General features: G+C 42.6%; 1 protein-coding gene across 9 annotated transcripts; it reads left to right on the top strand.

The window, feature by feature from the left end:
* Positions 1 to 1100: 1100 nt before the first annotated feature.
* Positions 1101 to 9770, top strand: RNF6 (ring finger protein 6). Of its 9 annotated transcripts, none has more exons than XM_056486144.1 (6): positions 1112 to 1183; positions 1928 to 2034; positions 2926 to 2989; positions 4845 to 5060; positions 5555 to 5662; positions 6957 to 9770. In XM_056486144.1, exons 4-6 carry the CDS (start codon positions 4865 to 4867, stop codon positions 8660 to 8662), a joined length of 2010 nt encoding a protein of 669 aa, XP_056342119.1. In that variant the 5' UTR covers positions 1112 to 1183; positions 1928 to 2034; positions 2926 to 2989; positions 4845 to 4864; the 3' UTR covers positions 8663 to 9770. The 9 variants fall into 9 exon arrangements, with proteins under 9 accessions (XP_056342130.1, XP_056342119.1, XP_056342064.1 ...); XM_056486089.1 differs by having other exon boundaries at positions 2926 to 3492; XM_056486114.1 differs by lacking the exon at positions 2926 to 2989 and having other exon boundaries at positions 4850 to 5060.
* Positions 9771 to 22956: the final 13186 nt, after the last annotated feature.

The raw sequence follows: 22956 nt of genomic DNA, 5'->3' as shown, positions 1-22956 counted from the left end.
AACATAAAATGAACAAGTACTTTACTTAGTTATATGTGCTGTTGTGAAACATCACACTGTGAACAGGACATGGACACCAAATTCTGCATTATAGAACAGGTCAGTGGAAAACAATTCAGTGTAAAGCTTTGGTATGGAAATATGCATTTATTCACCCATCTAAATCATAACTGCCTTCTGGATGAACAGTGTGTATGTGGGCTTCATACCAGAGAAGATGTTTTGTTTGAATGTGGAACAGTGATTAGTAAAAGTAGACTGTAAGAGAAAAAGATTTAAAAAACCTAACTAACTATATATACATGTATATGTGTGTATATGTATATATTCTGACTTTTACTAAGAAAGTAAAATTGATCTTCAGGAAGGACACATTTTAATTGCTTCAGGCAAGGCGAATCATAATAGAATACTAATTATTTATACAGCAGCAAGGTACATGAAAAACAAAGAGGTTACTATTTTCTGAATGCAGTGAGCAAGGAGTAGTTCCTGATCTGGCCTTGGTGTTAAGAATTTGTCCCAAACCTCAGTTTGTCTCACAGAAACCACATGAACAGGCCTCATTTTGCCGATTCACAGAGTTTGCGCAAGATTTGTTGGAACAAATCCGCACAAGGAACTCGGGACCGCGGGTCTGCGGGTGTCCCCGGTGTGCCGCAGCTACAACAGCAAAATTCTGCCGGAGCTTCCCGTGCGGGAATTCCACCCAAGGCTCTGCAGATGGAAATCACCAAAACCGCGGCTCGAGACGGGTGACGGCACCGAGCAATTGTTTTTGGAAAGTTTTAGAAACAAGTTCAGTGGGAGATTCCTGCAGAAGGAAACGTAAATAAAAAGGAAAGAAAGGGAGGCACGGTCGCGGAAGACGGAGAAGCGTCCCATTTGAAACGGCAGGAAGCCTGGGAAGAAGGGAGCAGAGGGTATAGTGACTCTATAACCAACCTTATTCCTTATGTAAGTTATTAGTGGTGTATAATCAATGTTATTCCTTATGTAAGTTATTACAAAGTCCCAAACACGCGTGCGCACGAGGGGGCGGGGCTCGCGGCGGGGGCCGGCCCCTCTCTCGCGCACGGAACCTGCTTCGGCGGCGCCGGCAGCCGGCCGGACCGCAATCGGTGCTGGAAGCGGCACCCGGACCGCAATTGGAGCTGGAGCGCGCCCCGCTCGCACGGCCAGGGTCGGTGTCCCGGCAGAGGCGGCTCCCGCTGCCGCCGGGAGGGACGGGAGCGGCGCGGGGCTGAGCCGGCCGGCAGCAGGCAGGGACGGGCTCTCGGATCTCGCCGGCTGCGCTCTCGGCAGGTTTCCCATCCCCGGGGCAGGCGGCGGCATGGGCGCCTCCCCAGTTTGCCGCAGCGGGTGACGCGGCCCGTCGCGGGCAGGGGAGCCGCGGGCTCGGGCAGCGGCGGAGAGGGTGGGCCCGGCCGGGCCGGTCGGTGTCAGGGCCGGGCCGGGCCGGGCCGGGCAGCCCGCGGGGAGCGGGGCGGGAGGACACGGGCTGCCCGGCGCTGCTGCCATTGGCCGGCGGCCGCGGGCCGCCCGGGGCATTGGGCGGGAGCCCGTCAGTCGCGGCGCTCCCGTCGCCCCGGCAACAGGCGGGGGGCGGGGCAGGACCGGGCCCGAGGGCCCACGGAGCCGTCGGAGCCTTCGCGGCTGCACGGCCTGGGGTCGCGGCCCTGCCCTGCCCTGGGCCGGCCTGGCTCGAAGCTGGCGTCTGCGGCCCCTGCTGCCGGCCTGGGGAGGGGGTGGGCGGCCACTCTCAGGCCCTCGCTTTGGGTCCCTCTGAGTGTCCCGGGGGCTGTGTTTTCATTACCTTTTGTCTCTCCTTTTTTCTCTCCTCCCTCGTTTTCCAGGCTTTGTGCGTGGGAGTTTATGGGTTTGGTTTGAGAGTTGTTTTTATTTTACTTTTTTTCTATTCCCAAAGTCGGTGAAATCATCCTGCCTGGAGGCTGCGGTGTGACAGAAATGCTAAATAGCCCTCTGGCTCGGAGAGGCTTCCTCAGCTAAACTCCATAGTCACCTTGCAATCAGGTGGTAGTCTTGCAGAAAATGAGTACCTAATTGAACCGGGGGTGGTACTTAAGGGAAACAGGCTGAAGCCTAAAAGAATAAGGTATATATTAAAAAATGGTCGTAAACCTTAAAGAATAGACCAGAGTATTTAATGAATGAAGATATAAAGGAGTAAGTCTTAGGTTGAAAATGCTAGAGAACGTAAGATGTTGGCATGCAACCCCTATCTCTTTGCAAAGGAAGAGTAATCCGAGTCATAACTGGATTTCAATTTCAGTTTTTTGCATCTTAGTAGTTAATACCCTTTAATTTTTCAATACTCCGAAATGTTCTAATGCAGTGTACCTCGTTTTTGATGCAGTTAATACTCTTCAACTTCCACAACTCTGAAACATTTTAGGTGCCAAAGTACTTGGTTTTGATGGCATTTGATAAGTAGGGATAGTAGTTGTCATCCATGGAGTTATGTTAAACAGATGGGACAACCAAGCACTTCACACTTCTAACTGTTTCTGAGTGAGTCATTTAAGGAGTGTGACTAATCATCCTACCATACAGTTGTCAACAAAAGAGTATTTTTTTCCTTAACTACCCACAAAATCAAAGAAATTTCCAGATTTTCTGTGGATAACTGAAAATTAAAGAACCTATCTTTTGAACAACACTTTTAAATTTAGATTGAGGGGGACTGCATGTGATGGGCTTCTTATCTAAAGAATATATATGGCATTTTTTTTCTATGTAGCAGTATAGCGATGTACCTGGAAGTTGGTTAACTTAGAATAGTCATTGTCGGGCAAGAAGCCACATATTGTTTTAAGGCATTTGTCTAAATAACAACCTTACGTGAAACTGAATTAATTTTATCAATCCTCTTTCTTCCCCCCTCCCCGCTGCACCTGTGTCAAGTTTTAAGTCACCTGGGACAGAGGCACTTCAGTATTCAGTGCAGTCTGGATTGGGGATTTTCATGGTAATAGTCATGATGGGTGTTGCCAAGATAATGATAGTGCTGGCTGGGGGGCTGGGTGGGGACTGCTTTTGTTGTGAGGAAACTGGAGTAGCAAGAAGAGCTGGATGAGGAATTTGTGTTTAGAAGTGTGATATGAGAAGTGACCTGATTTGAACATAGTCCTTGAGGGAAATTGTAGTCAGCAGTTATCAACAGATTGTGAGGCTGAGCCAAGAGGGCAACATTGATTAAAAAGAAAAAATATTATGGGAATGGAAAAAGTCTTGAAGGGAAGATACTCAGATTTCATTTCTTTGAAGTTGAATGACTTACAGCTAGGAGAGAAAATTTTAAATGCATCAAAATGCAGTGTTGGACACAGGAGGAAAATGGTTGATTTGGAAGAAGTTTATTTAGAAGTGCAGTTACCAGGGGCAGGGGCTGGTGGGGGGAAGTAACATGAGATGTGGAAATAATGAAACCAAGCATACATCAGAATGGATCCCACAAAGAACATAAGAAAGGTATATTAAATATATGCCAGCTTCTGCTGTTGACAAATACACAAAATCAGAAAATGTATCTGTTTGCAGTGTTGATAACGATTTGCTCTTTTTTTTTTTTTTTTTTTTTTTTTAATGTATTTCTAATAGTTAGTTGATCTGTTTGTTGTCTCATCACCTGTCCTGTGAAGACTAATCATTGATCAGGAGTGTGCTTAGAATGCTGTTTTGTGTGTTTCCCTGTAATCTAAACTTGAAGTGACTTCAATGTGTGTGTAAATTGATGAAAAGCAAACAAACAAAAACGAAAGGCATTTATTCACATGCAAGCAGCATGGTGCAGTGTGGTTGGGGCTTTTTAGACTGATGGTCTCTTGAGAGAAGTGATGCTTTTGTCAGGTGTCTGCCTCAGCAGGTGTTACAGGTGCCTTTTGTTAAACAGGAAGCTCAATTGAAAGGACACATTTATCTTCTTTCAAAAAGAGAGTGGAAGAACAGGTTTCCTTTAGAAAATGGGAAAGTTGAGGAGTGGTCTGAGCGCTGATTGGCCCGCGATTGAGTCCTAACTAGAGGGAGGTGGTAATGAAACAGAAATCTATGGACATGATGCCTGTTTGACCCTGGAAGGTTATTCTTGCCTTCTAACAGTGTCGTCTTGGTTCAATATAGGGTAAGTGATGAAGAGCTGTGGCAAAAGTACAGCCCATCCCTTTTATACCCTTATTCTGGAGATGGATGTCCCTTTGCTAGCTAATCCTTAGATTAGAGAATGCAAGGGAAGTACACAAATCATCTAAGAGTGTCAGGAGAGTCATTCCACCAAAAATGAATCTGAGGCTGTATAGTATGTGTGGGAAATTACTGATGAAAATACGAATGTAGTCTTATGTTGGGGTTGTCACAAGTCTACACTGGGTAATTGCAATCCAGTAATCAGAAAACCATGTTTTTAACCATTCTTCAGCTTTTAAAATACTCTCCACTGCAGTTGTATTTTGCTTGAGATAAAGGACATAAATTTTATGTTAACTCCTTTAACTTTCTAGAATATCGTTATTTAGCTAAAAAAAAGAAAATAAATCTGTCATTGTGTTTTTACTTCAAAGTTACCATACCAACCAGTATGCCCTTTCAGTGAGAAAGGGGGCTTGAAACTATTTTTCAGCAAGCTAGAAGTATTTATATAGTTATATAGTTATATATTTGAATAATAAACTACACTGTTTTGGCAAATAACACGAAGCTTGGTTCACCTTAATAATCTTTAGCTACTAATAAACTAATTCTTCTGAAAATGCTGGGAAGGTTTTACTGCAAATTAAGTAAATTCTTCCTGTAATTCCTGAGCAGTCTAATCTTCTGGTTTTGTCCAGGACAGCTTGGCATTACCATTATGGATCGCTCCCGACACCGTGCAGGAGGAGCTGGCAATGAGCAGGCGCCTTCACGAGAGCGCAGCCACGGTGGAGGTGAGAGACAGCGGCAGCTGGAGCGCCTCAGCCGGGAGGAGGCCTATTACCAGTTCATTAACGAGCTCAATGAGGAGGACTACAGGCTAATGAGGGACCGAAACCTGCTTGGCACTCCTGGTAAGATGTGCATACCTTCAGTAGAAGAGGTGCAATGAAGGAACACTCCTACTGTTAGGCACCATATGTGGTGCTGTTACTCAAGCAGCCTGACTTCTGTAGCTTTGTAGAAAGGGGAAAAAACCTCCATATGGAACAAAAGTATAACACTTTACCTGTATACAAAGATGCTGCATTTCAATGTCCAAACATAGACAATTAACATTTGGTACATTCCAGTATATCTGTTGATATGTGGCAGTTTTGGGGGCCTCTGAATTGTTACTGGAAGCTGGCACGCTCTCAACACATTCGGTAACTTCCACTCCACTACCTACTTCCTCTGATATCTGCACTATAATCTCACATTAGTGCTGTTTTCTTTCTGGTTTCATCAGTTTTATCTGTCTTCTGAAGATTTTCATTCAAGATAGAAAATGTTATTTCTGCATGGCTGTGTAGAGGCAGTAATAGTATCTTACCTAACAGTGTTATCAAAATGTAAATTAATTCAGGAGAAATAACAGCAGAAGAGTTGCAGCAACGTTTGGAGGGGGCTAAGGAGCGTCTGATGTCGCAGTCTGATCTGGATAACAGAGAAGGTGAAGGTAGAACTGTTGGAGGTAAACATTCTTCATTCATAAATGTAGACACATATTATGTGGTGCATAAATACAGTTCTGTCAAGATATTTAAGAGAGACTCATTTCTCTTCCTTTTTTTTCAATGTGTCTCTGGGGATTGTTTAAAAGTAAGAGTGATTTCCTAAGGATACAAAACCAAACTCGAAATACTTTATGAAAACTCATTTATGTTAATCATAAATTACTTGCTCCTTTTCCCCCCTCATTTTCCTTTGTTAGTAAATGTATTTTTTTTTCCAGATCTTAGAAGCTTTTATCATGTATTAGAGCAGTTGGAAAATAAATTATTTGGAAAAGTTAATCTCTCCACTGTTTTGCCACTTTTGTTGTTTCTTTCCATTTCTTTCAGTCAAGTGAGGCTTGTGTTTTATGCATTATCTGTCTTCAGTTCCCCAGAGATACTAGCTTACTCATTTGGCCAATTCTAGTCAGATTTGGGAGAGGAATTGGCAGCTCAGAAATGAAGATACCAAAGTTCATGGAGGTTTCCTGGACACAGAGAGATGATAGAGTAGGGAGAACTTAATCTGATCCCTTCAAGGGAAGATCTTCTCTGTCATTATGGCAATTGGCTTGCTTTATACACAGTTAGCCCTAACCACAACACTCATATCTGTTCTTGAGCATGTAGCTGGAGAAGGTTTGAAAATTGAGGTGTTGGTATTGTAATAGGAAAAGAGTATATTTGCACAAAAGGAGAAAATCTGTTCAAACTATGCATCCCACCCAGACACGTTCCTGTGTAAGCTGCTCTAGGTGACCCTGCCTTGGCAGGGGAGTTGAACTAGATTATCTCCAGAGATCCTTTCCAACCTTAATGGCTCTGTGATCATTTGTTCTACTGCTTATAGGAAACAATTTTTTTTTTTAATTTTCCAAATGAAGACAAGACTTGTTATTCCTTTTCCTGCTGTATCAAAATGAGTTATTAAAATATGTCCAAATTGGTAGCTTCAGCAAGGGGCAGGAATTGGACAAATACAACTATCTTTGGACCACCTGAATCTGAACTCTGGCTCAGAAGAGACCATCTGGGCATATTAATTTCTCTGTGAGTCTGCTGTTGAGACAAAAATTCTAAGTTGAACTGGTAAGTTTTGCTGACATTTTTACATAGAGCATATTTTTGTGCATAAGCATAGCAAGGTAGGTGCCCTGCTACTGTATTGTGTCTGAAGTCAGAGCATAGGAAGTAAAGGGGATTTGGAGTGCATTGTAGTATGCAGAGCACGTGGTTGTGTGAATGTTTGCAATTCTGTTTTTTTTCTCTCAGATTCTGAAGTTCCTGGGGAAAACTCCAACGGCGACTCTTTGCTTGAGTGGCTTAACACATTTCGTCGCACAGGAAATGCCACTCGCAGCGGGCAGAGTGGGAACCAAACCTGGAGAGCTGTGAGTCGAACGAATCCAAACAGTGGGGAGTTTCGCTTTAGTCTTGAAATCAATATAAATCACGATCATAACAGTTTTGAGCCTTCTGGTGAGGAGTATGTTGATATAGATGCTACCAGACTGTACGTAGAAAGAAGACGTCAGCTAGTTGCCAGTTCAGTAGCCCCACGGACAAGGAGCGTGGCTGCAAGAGAGGCAAGCAACGAAGCTGCAAGGACTAGGCTTCTAAGACATGCCATGGCATTAAGGTCAGAAATAGTCTCTCATGCAGTTTCAGGGAGGCTCAGGAGTAGAACGAGGGAGCTGACAGGCCAGACAAATAATAGTACACCACATAATTCTGTGGCTGCTGGTGAGCCAAGAGAAATGCCAGAAAGAGGTACTTCTGCAGGAGTCAGGAGGGGTAGAGCTAGGAGTAATGTCCGGATGAATACAAACCAAAGACTAGAAATTTTGAGGCTGAGGTCTACCTTAAGTAGTCGAAGCCGCTCCCCGCTGCAAAGGCAAGGTGATGCTGCTCGTTCTGAGGAACGTGGTCAGAGGCAGGGTAGAAATGCACAGCAGGTCAACAGAAGTAGGAGGCAAACAGCTCAAGCTTCTCCCCAGCCTACTGAAGAGCAAGCAAGAAGTAACACTCAGGCTCCCCAGCTTTCCAGTGTAGCCCCATCCTTAGGAACAAGTTTGGAAGAGGAAGAATCTAGTAGGCCAGTCGCTGCTGTCAGAAGGCACCCCACAATTACACTAGATCTTCAGGTGAGAAGAATTCGTCCTGGAGAAAACAGAGACCGGGACAGCATTGCCAGTAGAACTCGTTCTAGAGTAGGAATGTCAGAAAACACAGTTACCTTTGAAAGTGACAGTGGGGGGTTTCGGCGCACAATATCCCGATCAGAGCGCGCGGGTATTCGGACCTACATTAGCACTATACGGATACCTCTTCGTCGGATTTCAGAAACCGGCCTTGGGGAGCCTTCATCAGTGGCTCTTCGGTCAATCCTTAGGCAGATAATGACAGGCTTTGGAGAACTGAGTTCTTTAATGGAAACTGAATCTAATTCAGAAGTGCAAAGAGGCAGTCACCATTTAGGAGATGCACACAATAACTCAAGTTCAGCAAACAGCAGTGATCCAGGTGGGGTTTTGTCTAGACATGCATTAGATGGCAGCAGGGAAAGAAATGGACAGAGGGGTGGTAGTCAGCGCCCTGGGCGCAATCGTGAGAGCCAAGATAGCAGGCAGTCTCAAGATGCAAACAACCTAGTGGAGAATGGAACACTGCCCATCCTTCGACTAGCCCACTTCTTCCTGCTGAATGAAGATGATGATGATGATCGTTTCAGAGGTTTAACCAAAGAGCAGATTGACAATCTTTCTACACGGAACTATGGGGATGTTCACACTGAAAATGAATGGAGTAAAACGTGCAGTGTTTGCATTAATGAATATGCAACAGGGAATAAACTAAGGCAGTTACCTTGTATGCATGAGTTTCATATTCATTGTATTGATCGCTGGCTTTCTGAGAACTCCACTTGCCCAATTTGTCGACAGCCAGTTCTGGGGTCTAATGCCACAGATAATGGTTAGAATTGTTTGTACTGTTCTGCACTCAAGGATTTGCTCCTGCTCTGTTATGAGCTAGATAAAATTCATTTACTTAGATATGGGGCCATTTGTGGGGGGAGTTTTGTTAAATTCCTTTAAAAACTATAGAAACTTGTCTAAATCTAACAATGTAAATACTATTTTTTCCAAGTGCAGGTCTAGGAGCACACATAGAACCAAATGATATTGGTAAAGTTTATATTTTTTTAGATAATTTTGTTATGCTAAGCACTTTTGTAAATACAGAAATGCAATAGTTAATCAGTCCTGCTTAATGTATGTTTTTTAACATTGTAATGGACTCGCTTTATTTAGATTACAAATTGTTTCACACAGACCCACCACTGTGTTGAAAAATTAGTGGCTAAATAGCCATTTGTTAGCTTTTTGTTCTAAGAACAATTTCTTTTACAGAGAGTCTCTTGCTGGACATGTTTGCTAAAGATATTTAAGTTACTTGAAGTGCTCATTTTAATATACTTTTTTTTTTTTTAAAACATTGAAATATCCTTTCCAAAAACTTGCCAATTTGGTTCTATTTTAAAAATTCTATCTCAATTTTTTGCATGTGGGTTTACACAGTTCTTAACATTGACAAGTTCTTATTCAGAAGTGGATGAGTTAGTGGCATTATGAAATGTACATAATTAAATGCTGTCTTTGACAATCTTTGTCTTCTCAGTGCAGACAGCAATCAAATCTGATAATTCCAAGAGGGTGTGTCTTACTTGCTCAAGGAATAAATGAGCGCTAAGGAAGTCTTTTTACTCTTCCAAATTCCTCAATCAATATTCCTGGGGTTTTAACTGCCTTAGTTTAAAGAAGGGAAATATTTCCTTGACCATTATATTGTCTATAATATGCATGTTTTGGGCATCCTACTCATAAGAACAAAACAAAGACTTGAAGTGCTTTTGTACAAAAATTTAAGGTACACAGGTAGTGTTAGTCCTCTTGAAACATGCCTGAGGACCAAGTGGCAAAAGACATTAAAAAGGACAAAATAAGCTTCCCTGAAAATCCTCAGTATCTGTATAATTAGATACTAAACTTTATACCAATGACTTACACTGAAATAAAGTTGCAAGTTAAATAATTGAGGCTTTGTGTGAATTACTGTTGAGCCATATCCTGTAGCTTAATAAGAAAACTTACTTAATGTTCAGTCTCAGTTTTAACTTTATTTTTCCCCACTTTTCCCCAGCTCTGTTAGTTTTTATGGTATATAAAAGCCCAAAGTGCTCTGGGGGTTTCTGAGAGAAGTTGGGTGTTACAGAGCTTGTCTTCTCAGCAGCCTACATCTCAATCCCTAGAGAAATGCAGGATTGTGCAGTAATTAATCTGTCGTGTGTACATTCTGAGCAGTAGAAACAGTACTTGAACAAGTCCTACTGACTTTCTCTGCCTGCAGATAGTGGCCTTGACAAATGTGCTTCTGTGCCAGGTGCATCACTTAGAACATCTGCTCATGACATCCTTCAAGGAGAGCTATAAAATCCCGTGTGATGTCTACTTCAGTTCTGCAAGTGGAAAACTTGTGTCATAAATTGCACAGAAGGGCTTCTTTTCATTCTTAAAAGTAGTTCTGAGAAACTCTGTAATGAGATTTAGATGATTTAAGGATAGGATTAAGATCTCTTCTGATGCAATTTGTGCTGTTAATTACCGCACATGTTGTTGACCCTTCCCTTGAGTGCTTCCTTAACTGCAATAATGAGTGAGGAGATTTAAATGTGATTATCAGAGCTAGCTTATTTTTTGATTTTTTTTTTTCTTTTACTTCTGTAAGCTTCTGAGGCTGACAGGATAGAAATATATACATGTCTTCTACTGCTTTCTTGTTTCTTTATGACTTTATTTTATATTTAAAATCTGCCCAATTGAAAAGACACATACAGAGAAATCGGCCTTTGGCTCACTATTGCCTTGCTAGTCAGGTCCTGCAAGGAAAATTTTAACTCTAATCCTTAAAACTGCTACACTAGTGAACTAGAGATGAAGAGAGATTCTCTGTCTTCTTTCATTCAAGTAGGAATTTTGCTGTGCGTAAGAGCACCGTTGGTTACATAGTTCAAGATGAGGTCATCTGTGACAGGGTATGTTTAACTGAGTTGCTGAGTGGAATATCCCAAAGTACAGTGAGAGCTTTCTGTAGAAATTGTAAGCTACCAGAAAAGAAACATTAAGCCTCCACTACTGTATTCCTGCCCTGTCACATGAGAGTTGTTAGGTCTTTTCCCTCCATTGGAGAGGCATATAATTTGTTACTCAGCTTTCCCAAGATACTGTGTTAATGGGACCGATTAAATCATAGTGATTCAGTTTAGTACTGGCTTCTGTTGCCTTCATTTCTGTGATAAAACTTAAGTTCCCTGCCACCCCTACCCTCCAAACAGTTTTTTTTACTTTGTCCTTTGGTGACATTAAGAAATGTAATTTATATATATGGAAATAAACATAAAATATGGGCAGAGTTTTTACAATTAAGTTTATTTAAAATGAAATATTAAATGGAGTTCAACTGCTAGCACTAATCCAGAGTCTGTAGAAAGCCTTAATGTGGAAAATGACCTAGAGAGCTGCCTTAAACATGACTCCTGCAAAGATCTAGAGAAATATCTGAATTAATAGGTGTTTCTAGTTCTCTTATTTGTGTGATGCTATCAGTGACTTTCTAGCTGTTATTATGGCTCTGTATATCTCTTTAATAGTCTCTTCTTTAATAATATATCACATAGAAGTGGATTCCTGTGTTGCCAAGCAACACACAACAATTAGCAACATGCAAATTTGGAAATACAAAAGAAAACAGTAAATGATAGCAGGTTGTGTCCTGCCACTTAATGCTTTTGCCTTGATGGGAAATAATTATTCTGCTTTTTAAAGTAGATGCCACTTCCCCATGCCCAAGCTTCTGCTGATGTAACTCTGTGCAGTGATAACTGCGAAGTGATTGATCAGAGCCCAACCAACCTGACCACCAGGCCAACTAGGAATGATGTGGGATGGGGCAGGACATCCTGCAACTGTGTGAGGGTACGGTGGACCTAGTTGGTAATCAGAGTGTGCAAGATGATGTGGGCAGAGGAAACCTCTTAACAGAAGAGAGTTGCAGTGGACTCATTCCAGGTCTGTTCACACAAATAATGCAGACCCTACAGGCCAGTGTGGTGGGACAGGTACTTTACTTTCTCTTCAGGAATCAGCATCTCAAGTGCTGGTCTGCAGAAAGCTTGGGGAAGAAGCAGGAGAAATCAGGTCTGTTTGCAGTTCCAAGGCTGTAATCTCATCAGGATCACAGAGACCTGGTGGGGTAGCTCACACAGCTGGAGTGCTGCAAAGGATGGATACAGGCTCTTCAGGAAGGACAGCGATGGGGAGGAGCTGCCCTTTGAGGTGAGAGCAGCAGGAATGCATGAGCTCTGTCTCAGGGTGGATGAGAAGCCAGCTGAGAGCCAGGTCACGAGTAGCAGGCAGACCAGCATGCTCACTATTGTGGTAGCTGTCTGCTACAGACCACGTGTTCAGAAAAAGAGCAGGTGGGATCTTCTTCAGACAAACAGTCCAGAAGATCTCTGGATTATTGTTTGTTTGTACTTATTCTTGCCAGTTTCCTTTCTTTCAATGTCCACCCCTGAAAAGAGACACTGACATTAATTTGATTGTGGGTTGTAGGATTTACCAGTTCCTGATGAGGCTTTCAGACCTGACTCTCTTTTTGAATGCAGTGACCATGCATCAGTGCAGTCTGCAGGATTTCAAGGAGAGAGGGGGCACATGTCAGAAAGCTCAGGATTATTGTTATCCAGTCATATACCATGGTTATAACTGGAGCTGTGCATACCCAGCTGTGGTCAGAGCAGCATTCAGGACAAAAGACATGGCCATGCTGCCAGTGCAGCACTCAGAGATGAGTCTTTAAAACTAAAAATATAATTAGCTCTCCTGAGATCCTGTACAGCTAATCTGATTTCAGCTTGCACGCAGAAAGCAACAACAACAAGCAAGCACTGCCCAGCATATTGCAGACTTCCCTCAGCCTGCTCATGTTTGCAGTGGGAATGAGGTTAGCCCACCTTTTGGACGCACAAGGTACCTCACAGCAAAATTTCTTGCATTTTTCTTTTTTTTTTCCCCTGGGCTTACACTAGTCTTTGAATAGTCTGAAAGAGACCTGGAGCAGGTTCACCAGATACTCAGTGCACATTGCTCCTTGGCATTCACACTTACTCCAGAAGGTGTTTATCCCAACACTAAATTTATCTTTAGTGTAATGTAAATTGCCTGAAGTGCAAAAATGAAACATTTACACACCAAAACAAATACAGCTTTGATTTTCATTTACAGGTTAAACAGCTAAAATGGGATATGTAGGATTACTTTGTCCCATTATTTTAAGCAGCCCTTTTGGAGGCTGAACTTCAGGCATTTATAACCAACATTTTGGGTTCTTGACCTGAGTAAACTGGGACAGATAAATTATATTGCTTGTACTTCCAAGAAAAGCACTTGAATTGTATGTTGAAACTTTCCATCTCATCAGTAATATGAAGACTTCAACTTGGCTAGTTCCCTTGTGATATATTTTCTTGCACAGCACTGTTTCTACAGTACTGAGCATCTGACACACCTTACAGAGCCTGCGAGCTATTTTTGCAGTTCACACACATTTGAGCTACATTAATAATGGCTCACTCTTTACCTTCAGGCATGCGTGCCCAGGAAAGCACATCGTGTTGCTATTTTAATACAGAGGTCTTGCCCTTTTCTGAGTGAGTAATGCGTGAATAGAGCACTTTGGCTGCTGGTACAATTTCTTTTACTGTGTTCTTAAACACATTTTGCATACACTTTATTCCATTTGTTCAATTTTATCAGCATACATATATACACTGAAAGAGTAGAGATTGCCAGTATGTGTATGAGCATACACTGTAGTTAACATGCATAATGTGTAGCAGTTAACTTGAATATACATAATGATGGTAAAGAATCATATTATTTCATCAAAAGATCTCTAAAATTTAGTCCTCTCCCCCCTTCATTTTAAGCTATCTCCAAGTCTAGACTCCAATTTTTTTTTCTTGTTACATGAATCTTAAACTATGATTCTGGCCTCCCAGCTCATTTCAGTCACTCATTATTCCCATGCATCCACTGTGCTCTGACATGAAGTTATAGCTCCTTTTGTGATCTAGGCTGTGAGATGTGGGTATGCAATTTGAGGCATCCAAAACCCCAGGAAGTACGATGACAAGATTCCTTCTCTGATGGTGGTAGAATCGGGAAGGCAATTTGAATAACCCGTACTGTCTTGGACAGAAGCACACTGAGAGCAAGAGCCCGTGCAGAGTCCCAGTGCACAGGGCCCCACAGCAGCCCATGGCACATCCCCGTGTGCTGCCTGGATCAGCTGAATTTGGATGAAACTTCGGCTTCCGAGAGGAAGAGTCTCACAGCAGGAGAGGGCGCCAGACAACAAGGAGCAAGTGGTGGCTTGGAGCTGCATCTGGGAGCACAGCTCTGCCTCTGAAGGGGGGGGTGACCGGCAATAGGGCACCGTGGGACAACCCTCCCTTCAAGGGAAGGGAGCACTTCAGCTTCGAAAATGCTCATTGGTCAAAAGGAGCGAAAAAAGTCCAAGGGCCACAGAGTTTTTATCAGCAAATTACACACTTGATGTGGAAATTGGTATGTTAGTCCTAAACTTGCTATACAGTCACATGGCACTGGGTTTTGGATAATGAGGTAGGGTGAAGGAAATTAAAGAGGTTAATTACAAGGGAAAAGATTAATTTTTAAAAGGAAAAGACAAAAAAAAAGAGGAAAAAAAGAGGAAAAGAGAGATGAAAAGGCATCATCAGGCCTTGATCCAGCATCAATCCAGCTTATAAGATGCCTGTCCTTGTTTCAGCATCAATCCAGTTGATAAGCAGTGATCCAGTTGAACCAGTCCAGCTGATGAGATGTTGGGGCTCTGGGGGCACCACCTGGGCTTGGGAGTAACCTTTTTATGTTTCTCCACCCCAAAGACATGATTTTTATTTTCCATGTTAATTAACTACCATGCAGTCTTTTCTTTTAGGCCTTTCTTGCAATGGGTCAGAAGGCTTCAGGAGTCTTTGGTGGTTGATTTGAAATAACACTGAGGAAAGTCAGCCCCCAATACCACCTTATAGACCATGTCTACATCATTCCAATCATTTCTGTGCTCTGCTGTACTGTGCTATGGTTCTTTCTCAAGGAAAAGTGCTGTCCTGTCTCCACCTGGCCCCCCTTCTCCAGCCAAAACTTATTCTTTTTCACAGTGTGCTAGTACCCATAGTCCTTTGTTATTACCAACAATTCTCATTTGTTATTACAAACAGTCCTTGGCTGGCTCCGGTCATCAGTATTTGAGATATACATATCAGCCCCTTATCTTTTGGGAACTGAGAGCTCAAAAGGATCTCCCTCTGGACCACTGTCCACAGGATTATAGAAAATGGGGTTAAGTCATAATTATTTTTGATACTGGGCACAATTCGAGTTGGTAACTTTCTTTGAAGGTTCATTAACAGAAATATTATTCAACTCGGGTTGTTATTCAAGCAAGAAAAATTAAGTTTCCAAGGCTGCTTGTTAAAAAACAAAGGCTCACTAGACAACACTATTTCCTGGGAACAGACAGTGTTTCTGATAAGCGGGAGAGGGGCTTAGTCCAGGTGCAGCTTGTCAAGGCCGAGACCTCATGAGCATTTCTCATATGACAGAGCAGCCTGAGCAGGGAGGAGGGTACGATTAGAGTCAGCTCCTCTGGGCCTCTACACACTGTGAACCCGGGAGACACGCTGCCGAGCCCCAAGCTTCCCCTAAGAGGGCGGAAAAACCCCAGGATTGGGGGAAAACCGGTTTCCCTTCGCGCTCCCTCCTGGAAGGGAGGGCAGGGCAGAAACTCCTTGGACATTTTACCCGTGGTCTTTGCTTCTCCGGGTGTGGAGATATTAAGGCGAGCTTAAACCCATGCCAGCTCCGAAACAAACAGAATTAGCCGGGTTTGAAGCGAGGCTGCCCGGCGCAGCGCCTGCCGCCGGTTCCGGGAGCTCTCCGCGGTGCTGGAGCGGCTCCCGCCGCCGCTCCCCGGACACCGTGCGGGAACACGGCGCTGCCCGGGGCACAGACACCGCCAGCCTCGGGAAGGACAGCCCGTCGGGGCACTGCTTCTCCCCATGCCCGACAGAAGCCACGGCCGCTCCCTCTGCCTCCTCCGCCCTGGGGAAATGGGGGCGATGACACTGCCTCTCTGTAAGCTCCCTGGAGACGGGTGTCCGAGAAGCAGATTTCCAGCCTGCAGGAACAGCTCCCAGCAAAGGAAGAAATCTCAGTTAGCAGGGCACGAGCTGGACGTGTTTCCTGAACAGCAGCAGGGCAGGTCCCTTTTATCCTAGGCTGCCAAAACACTGCAAACAAGCAGAGCTGTGGTTGCTGATCTCTAGGGCATGCAATACCATGGAATCACAGAATCACAGGATGCTTTGGGTTGGAAAGGGCTTTAAATCCAACCCTCTGCCATGGGCAGGGACAGCTTCCATTAGACCAGGTTGCTCAGAGCCCCATCCAACCTGGCCCTGAACACCTGCAGGAATGGGGCATCCACAACTTCTCTGGGCAACCTGTCCCAGTGCCTCACCACTCCACAGCAAAGAACATCCTCCTAATACATAATTGAAACCTATTCTCTCATAGCTTGAAGCCATTCCCCCTGTCTCTGCATGCTCTTGTAAAAAAAGTCCTTCTCCATCTCTGCTATACTAAATGGGTATTTCAGTGGGGTTTTATTGTTTTTTGTTTTTTTTTTTTTTTTGGGGGGGGAGGTCGGTGTTTTTTTGTTTTTGATTTTTTACTTACTATGTGCTGCACACGACACTATTTTTTTCTGGTATCAAAGTATTTAAAGCAAAGTCCAAGTCACAGATAAACTGCATACTGAGCTCTGTTATTTACAATCATATGGTGCCTTGGCCATAGCACTTGGTTCAAAATATATTCCAGAATATTTACACACATGCTCCATGATTTATCTTAACAAGCGTGTCCATTCTCTTATGCTTCTTTTCAGTCTTTCTGAGAACATCTCCTTAGGACTAACTTTTACTTTTCTGCATTTGTTTACAACAACAAAGTGAGTGCCACCAAATCAGTATGGCAGTATTTTATGCCTGCCTTGGATTCCCTTTGCACTGGTCTCATTGATTACAAAGCCAGACAATATTGGACTCACATTAGCCAGCAACCTAGCTGTGGGACAGGGAAGTGAATCAAAATAATGAAAATGCATCTCATGCATTTTGAGAACTATTTACATTCTGGAAATCAATCTCATCTTAAATGTTTCCTATGAAGATAGGCTGAGAGGGCTGTTCAGCCTGGAGAAGAGAAGGCTCCAGGGACAACTTAAAGCACCTTCCAGTATGTGAAGGGGGCTGACCAGAGAGCTGGGAAGGGACTTGTTACAGGGGCATGGAGTGGCAGGGCAAGGGGGAATGACTTTAAACTGACAGAGGGCAGGTTTAGATTAGATATAAGGAATAAATTCTTTACTCTGATGCTGGTGAAGCACTGGAATGGGTTGCCCAGAGAAGCTGTGGATGCCCCATGCCTGTAAGTGTTCAAGGCCAGGCTGGATGGGGCTTGAGGAACCTGGTCTAATGGAAAGTGTCTCTTCCCATGGCAGGGGGTTGGAACAAGATGAACTGGTCCCTTCTGACCCAAGCCATTGTCAGATTTTATTATTTTTTTCATTAAGCTTTATGTTTCTTCAGTATTCTTTTTCTTTGCATAAGAATACATTTTTTCTGAATTACTAGCTAATTGCTAACTTGGCTCCATTTAAACTAAGATCAAAACTATGGCCTACTCTACCTGTCTTTCCTGTGTATGTCTTTCCTGTGCAAAGCGTTTGTAGGGGGCGGTTCTACACAGAGCTTTCCATCAATTTCCAACCTGGTGAATTCTTTCTGTTGACATCATTATCATGGAATAAAAATTACTTGTTCCAATTTAGCTTACTGTATGTTGACTGTATCTTTAAAACCATACAAACTTGGAGTTATTCTGGAAAAGTAATAATGCTGATGTTTGTCTCCTGAACTAAATTGGTATGAAGAACTTTTTATAAGAAGTTCTTAGTCTTGAGTATACTAGAAAAGATGCATTATTTTTCTTTATTTAGTTTCTTTGTTTTCTTTATTTAGTTTCACTAGTGCCAAAATAGAATGGGCTCAGTATTTTTAATTTTTTCTGTAATTCTCAGGCCAATCACAGATCACCTCCTACTATAAAATGAGTATAAATTTCAGTTTCCAACATATCCATATGATTATTCTATTCACTGTAATTTTGTTTACATATGTCATTATTGAAAAATTTGAAAAGCCTGAATGGCATGTAAACAATTCAAATGCCTACATTTCCAATTTTTTAATCTTTTTTTCCCCCATTTCACTTACAGGTAATTGTTTACCCTTTCTCTACCCCTCCACCCCTCTCCCATGCTCCCGTTGAATGTGCAATTAATAATTTTTTTTCCCACCTTCAAGTTAAGTCTGTGGGTTATGGTTAACTGTAAGAGGAGTGTTATTGTTGAGCCTTTCTGCTTTATAAAGTATAGGAGACTCCAGCACCTTTAAGAGATTATGGGTGGGACATGCATGCATTGACATATGTTCACATATTGAAGGTCATATCCTGTATCTGTCTATAGATACCAGTGTCTCTGTGAGGAAGATCCTTAAGTTATGTCACTTATTTTCTTAAGCTGAGTGATGCTAAGCACACTTTCTCTATCAATCTAGAAACAGCAAATCCTGGATTTTTCACTTTTATTTTTTTAACCTTTTAAAAAATGTAATGATGAGTGACAGATACCTCCCCTGTAGCTCAGCATATTATCTGCATCATGCTCATTTTGATCCTATGCATGTAAACAAGGACAAAGCACCACAGCACAAAGATTTGGTTTAAGACCAGAGAGTCTATTATGTTGTTTTTATTTTTTTAACACAAGCAGAGTCAGATAAGCAGAACTTGCATGCAATTAGTCTCATCCTGTAGCCTAATACCACCACTGCTGGCAGGAGGCCACAGGCTTTGTACTGACTTTGCAAGGCCTCAGAACTAAGCCTCATTTTGTCTGAACTTTTATTGACCTGTCTGTGGCTTTCTTTTACTTAGTTGCAACAGCAATATCTCTAATAGGAAGGCAGCTATATCTAACTGTTTTACTTTTATTTAACTTTCTATGGCGCCGTTGTGGCTTTTATATGAAGAGTGACAAGAAGTTCTGCTGTGAAGAATGAGATATTTGTAACTAACATAATGATGCATAACATAATAATATGTAGAGGAATACAGGCTTGGCATGACAGCAGAGTCCCCTGAGAGTGGACTCACAGGACACTGCAGAGGAGGCATAAGATGAAGAAAAAAGGAGCACAGTCTTGGCATTGGATAACTTGGGGCTACAAAGACCTCATCAGCAGTCAGCTAAAGCTGTGCAGATCTGGGAAGTGGACAAAGATGGTTGAGGGATTACACAAAGAACAGGTACGTACCATACATAGATGGCATCCCATATAATACAATTGGATGAAAAGTGGAGCAGTAAATAAATGGATAATGAGCAAGGTGTGAAGGCATTTTAAAAACCACACAAAAAAATTGCCCTTTGCTTTTCAAAATAGTTCTTTGTTACCTTCAAAATAGTTCTTTAGTTCAAAAAATAGTTCTTTGCTCTTCTCAGCAGGGAATTTGTTGGGAAGACACTGGTGACCAGCTGCAGCCCTGACATCCACTGTTTTACAAAGGTCAGCACTGTCTGCCTTTGGTCTCAGAGGGGCAGTGGAAGGGCACAAGCACCACACCAAAAATAAAAGCAGACAGGAAGAGAGTGAATTAAAAAAATTGAAATGGTTTATTATTTCTGTTTTTTCTTTCAGAAGTAGTAGTAGCATTCTTTAATTTCTTTCTTTTTTTATTCTTTCTTTTTTGGTAATAATTAGCTCTCACCTTTGATTAGACTGTTACGTTTTCCACTATACTAATAAAAGTAGTGTGTGTTTCTTCCCTTTTTCTTTTTTTTTTTTTTTTTCTTTTTTTTTTTTTTTTTTTTTTTTTCTTTTTTTTTTTCCCCAGAACCAGTCTCTGTGTATAACATTAGTAATTGGAGCAGAGGATGCATCTTTTTGGAAATTTGGGCTTCAGAATCTCTCTAAGGTCCCAGATGGCATCTGGCACAGTCAAAAATAGAATAAAGATATCCTGTCTCCCAGTCTGGCACATTAACTACAGGACCATTCTTCCTGCCTTTGCTTTATTTATTACATTGAAATAATTATTATGCATACTGAGCTCTTTGAAAGTACATTGCTATAAATACTAGAAAAGTGAGCACATCGTAATTTGAAAAATACCAACTCCTTTTTTTTGGGAACATCATTCAAACCATGGAGCCATTACAACAGACCCCAGGGAATAATACTGCCATGACTCATGGTCTGATAATACACAATTTAGTGCACATCAGCACGATGACAAAGACAGGCATTGCATAACAAAATGACAAAGGTGAGTCCCGCACAGCAAAAAGAGCTGTTTCTTTCCTCAAAGCTCAGGGCTAACCCACAGCTTGTCAGCTGGTTACTGATGAACACGAGCTTTCACTAACACAACTGCTCTGGACTGCACACTTAGTTTTCCTGCAGGCCCCACTCTTAAGCCTGCCAAGCAGGACTCAGGTTCTTTCTGAGTTACCAAGATTATCCTGCACACTTGGTTTCCTTGGACACTTCTGCAGTCCACTTTCTCCCCTCAGCATGCCACTAGATTGCAGTGTATGATTATTTCAACTTGTGACTTGAGACAGATTGTGCAGTCTGGTCTCCTCTGAGGCCCTCATTGTGAGCAGAGGCAAAGATGTGTTTTGTTTCTTCCATGTCAGTAAGCTTTATTGAAATGCCTGGTCATTAAATGCTCAGGGAGTGCCTTCCATGGGGATACAGCTGAGGCTTGTCGAGGTAAGTGTGGGCTGGGTAATTAAATCTCCTTGAGGCACTCAAGCAGTAGAGTTTAGGTGAGTGAGTAGCCCTTGAGTGAGTAGCAAGGCAGATGGTGTTCTAGCTGGAGCACTCTCTGAGAACATTGAGTGTGCAGAGGTGAAAGCAAGTGCAGTGCATGTGAAGGAATGAATGCACTCAGCTGCTACATGGCCTTGCAGGCTGACAGCCCACAATACTTTAAGTGTACTGTAAACACAGTTCACCTGAGGGCTAATCTCTGATGAAAAAGTAAACATGAATACAGGAGTTGCCATTCATTTTTTGGTCCTTTCTTGGGAGCAATTTCTTTGACTTTGTGCTGACAGCTTGAACCCAAAGTGATCTTCAATTTATCTACTAGCTAACAATAAATGGGAAGTGATCCCCTGTTCCCCAGGTAATTTGTTCTGGTACAAAGATACTGACCACAACAGAAAATAATTTGTGGAGAGGAGAAAGAGTAAGCTGAGGGAGAAAATTATGTTCATGAAAATAACCAGCTCTGTGTCATGGTCTTAAGATGGGAAAGGCATGCAGGAATGCCAGCACTGGGTATTATCCTTACTGGATGATTTCATTCACAAAAGCTCTTGGGCCACTTCTCCCAGAGTGATAAAATCCATGAGTAAAAGCTTCTCACAGGCAAATATCAGTCAGCAGCAGTCCTGTCTCAAAGCACACATCTCCAGTGGGCTATGGTGCATTCAGTGCAGCCAGTGTAAAATGCCACAGTTCTGGATTACTTTGAGTTTAGGAAGTGCAAAATGGTTTGTCAACAATATTTCTAACATTTTGTGAAGTTGTAGCAAGAAAGTATCACTTTCCATATTATATGTGAGGACACCAAAGCACAGCAAGATTCAGAGGTTTAGCATTATTTATGATCTTTGGAATAACACCCAAATTACCCATCATTGGTAGCCAACTCTGTAGGGTCAAGTGGTTTAGATACAGACTTAGTACAGACCTTCAAGATATTGGGGATCGTTTCTTATGTGGTAGATCTTCCCAAAACTCAATATGTCCTTGTCCTGTGGTGATTCTGCTTCATTTAAATCATTCTACCTCGAAGCTCATCTGGTAGAGAAAGCAACACCTTAAGATACAGCAACTATGGCTAGTAATGCCTGGTTAAGACCAGAACTGTAAAGATTCAGAGGTGCTGTCTTACCTATTTTTTTTTTTTTGCTATTGAGTTACATTCTTTCTTTGCCTGTCCTTAAGTAAATTCTCACGGTTCCAAATGTTTTGCACAGAAAGGTGATGTGCTGTAAGTACTACCTTGATTAATCTTTCCTCTAGTTTTTTTTTTATCCTTGATTTACTGGACATTTTGAGAGGGAACTGTATCTTTTGTGATGAGGCTGGCAACATGCCACAGTGATGAAAGATGCCCTTGTAACCGGAACAAAGAAGCCCGGTTAGGGATCCTGATCCCAGCGGGAGCTTTCTCGTGTGATAATTGATAAAAGATTCGTGTCAATCATAAAAGTATTGGGGTTTGTATAAACCAGAATACTTAGGTCTGAAATGAAGCATGACACTAAGGAAAGGAAAATATATGATTAAATCATTTTGTTTTAAATCCCCCGTTATGAATATTATGTTTCTAAATAAGTTGTTTCTACTGACAGCTTGCAAAACAAGGCTTTCACACAGCCCAAAATCAGGTTTCCTGCCTTTGTGTAATCAATTGCAGCCTATCCCTAAGACCAGACTGCCATTTCCTTATCTACCAAGACCGGATGGTTGTCTATGGGACTTGACGAATTGTCTAGAGACTCACGTCGTCCAGCGATCCCACGGACCACCACTGCTTACCTGGCAAAATTATGACAACAAAAAAACCCCAACCAATTACTGATGACTACAAGGAAACCACGCTATAAAAGGGAGCTGCAAACCAAAGTTCGGTGGAGCATGGAGTGAGCAGCGGCTCCCATGTATCCCCAGCGCGCTGCTTGCTCTGTCGATATAAAATAAAGCAATCTAAATGCTGCTGAATATCGAGACTTTTGTTTCTCATTTACACCACTCGGGATGCTCTCTGCGCCTGGTAAAACACCATTTCCAGGCAGACCCCTCGAACGCCCCAAGCCCGGGCCGTGCCTGGCGCGGCCCCCGCAGGCTCGCGGCGGAGCCGTGAGGGCAGCGCGGGCCCGGCCGGGCCGAGCGCCTCGCCCGCCCCCGCAGCCCGGGCGG

The sequence above is a fragment of the Oenanthe melanoleuca genome, chromosome 1 (genome assembly GCF_029582105.1).
Source record: "Oenanthe melanoleuca isolate GR-GAL-2019-014 chromosome 1, OMel1.0, whole genome shotgun sequence".
In the NCBI taxonomy this organism is placed as follows: domain Eukaryota; kingdom Metazoa; phylum Chordata; class Aves; order Passeriformes; family Muscicapidae; genus Oenanthe; species Oenanthe melanoleuca.
The sequence above is the reverse complement of the archived record's forward strand: the minus strand, read 5'-3'. Positions and strand labels throughout refer to the sequence as shown.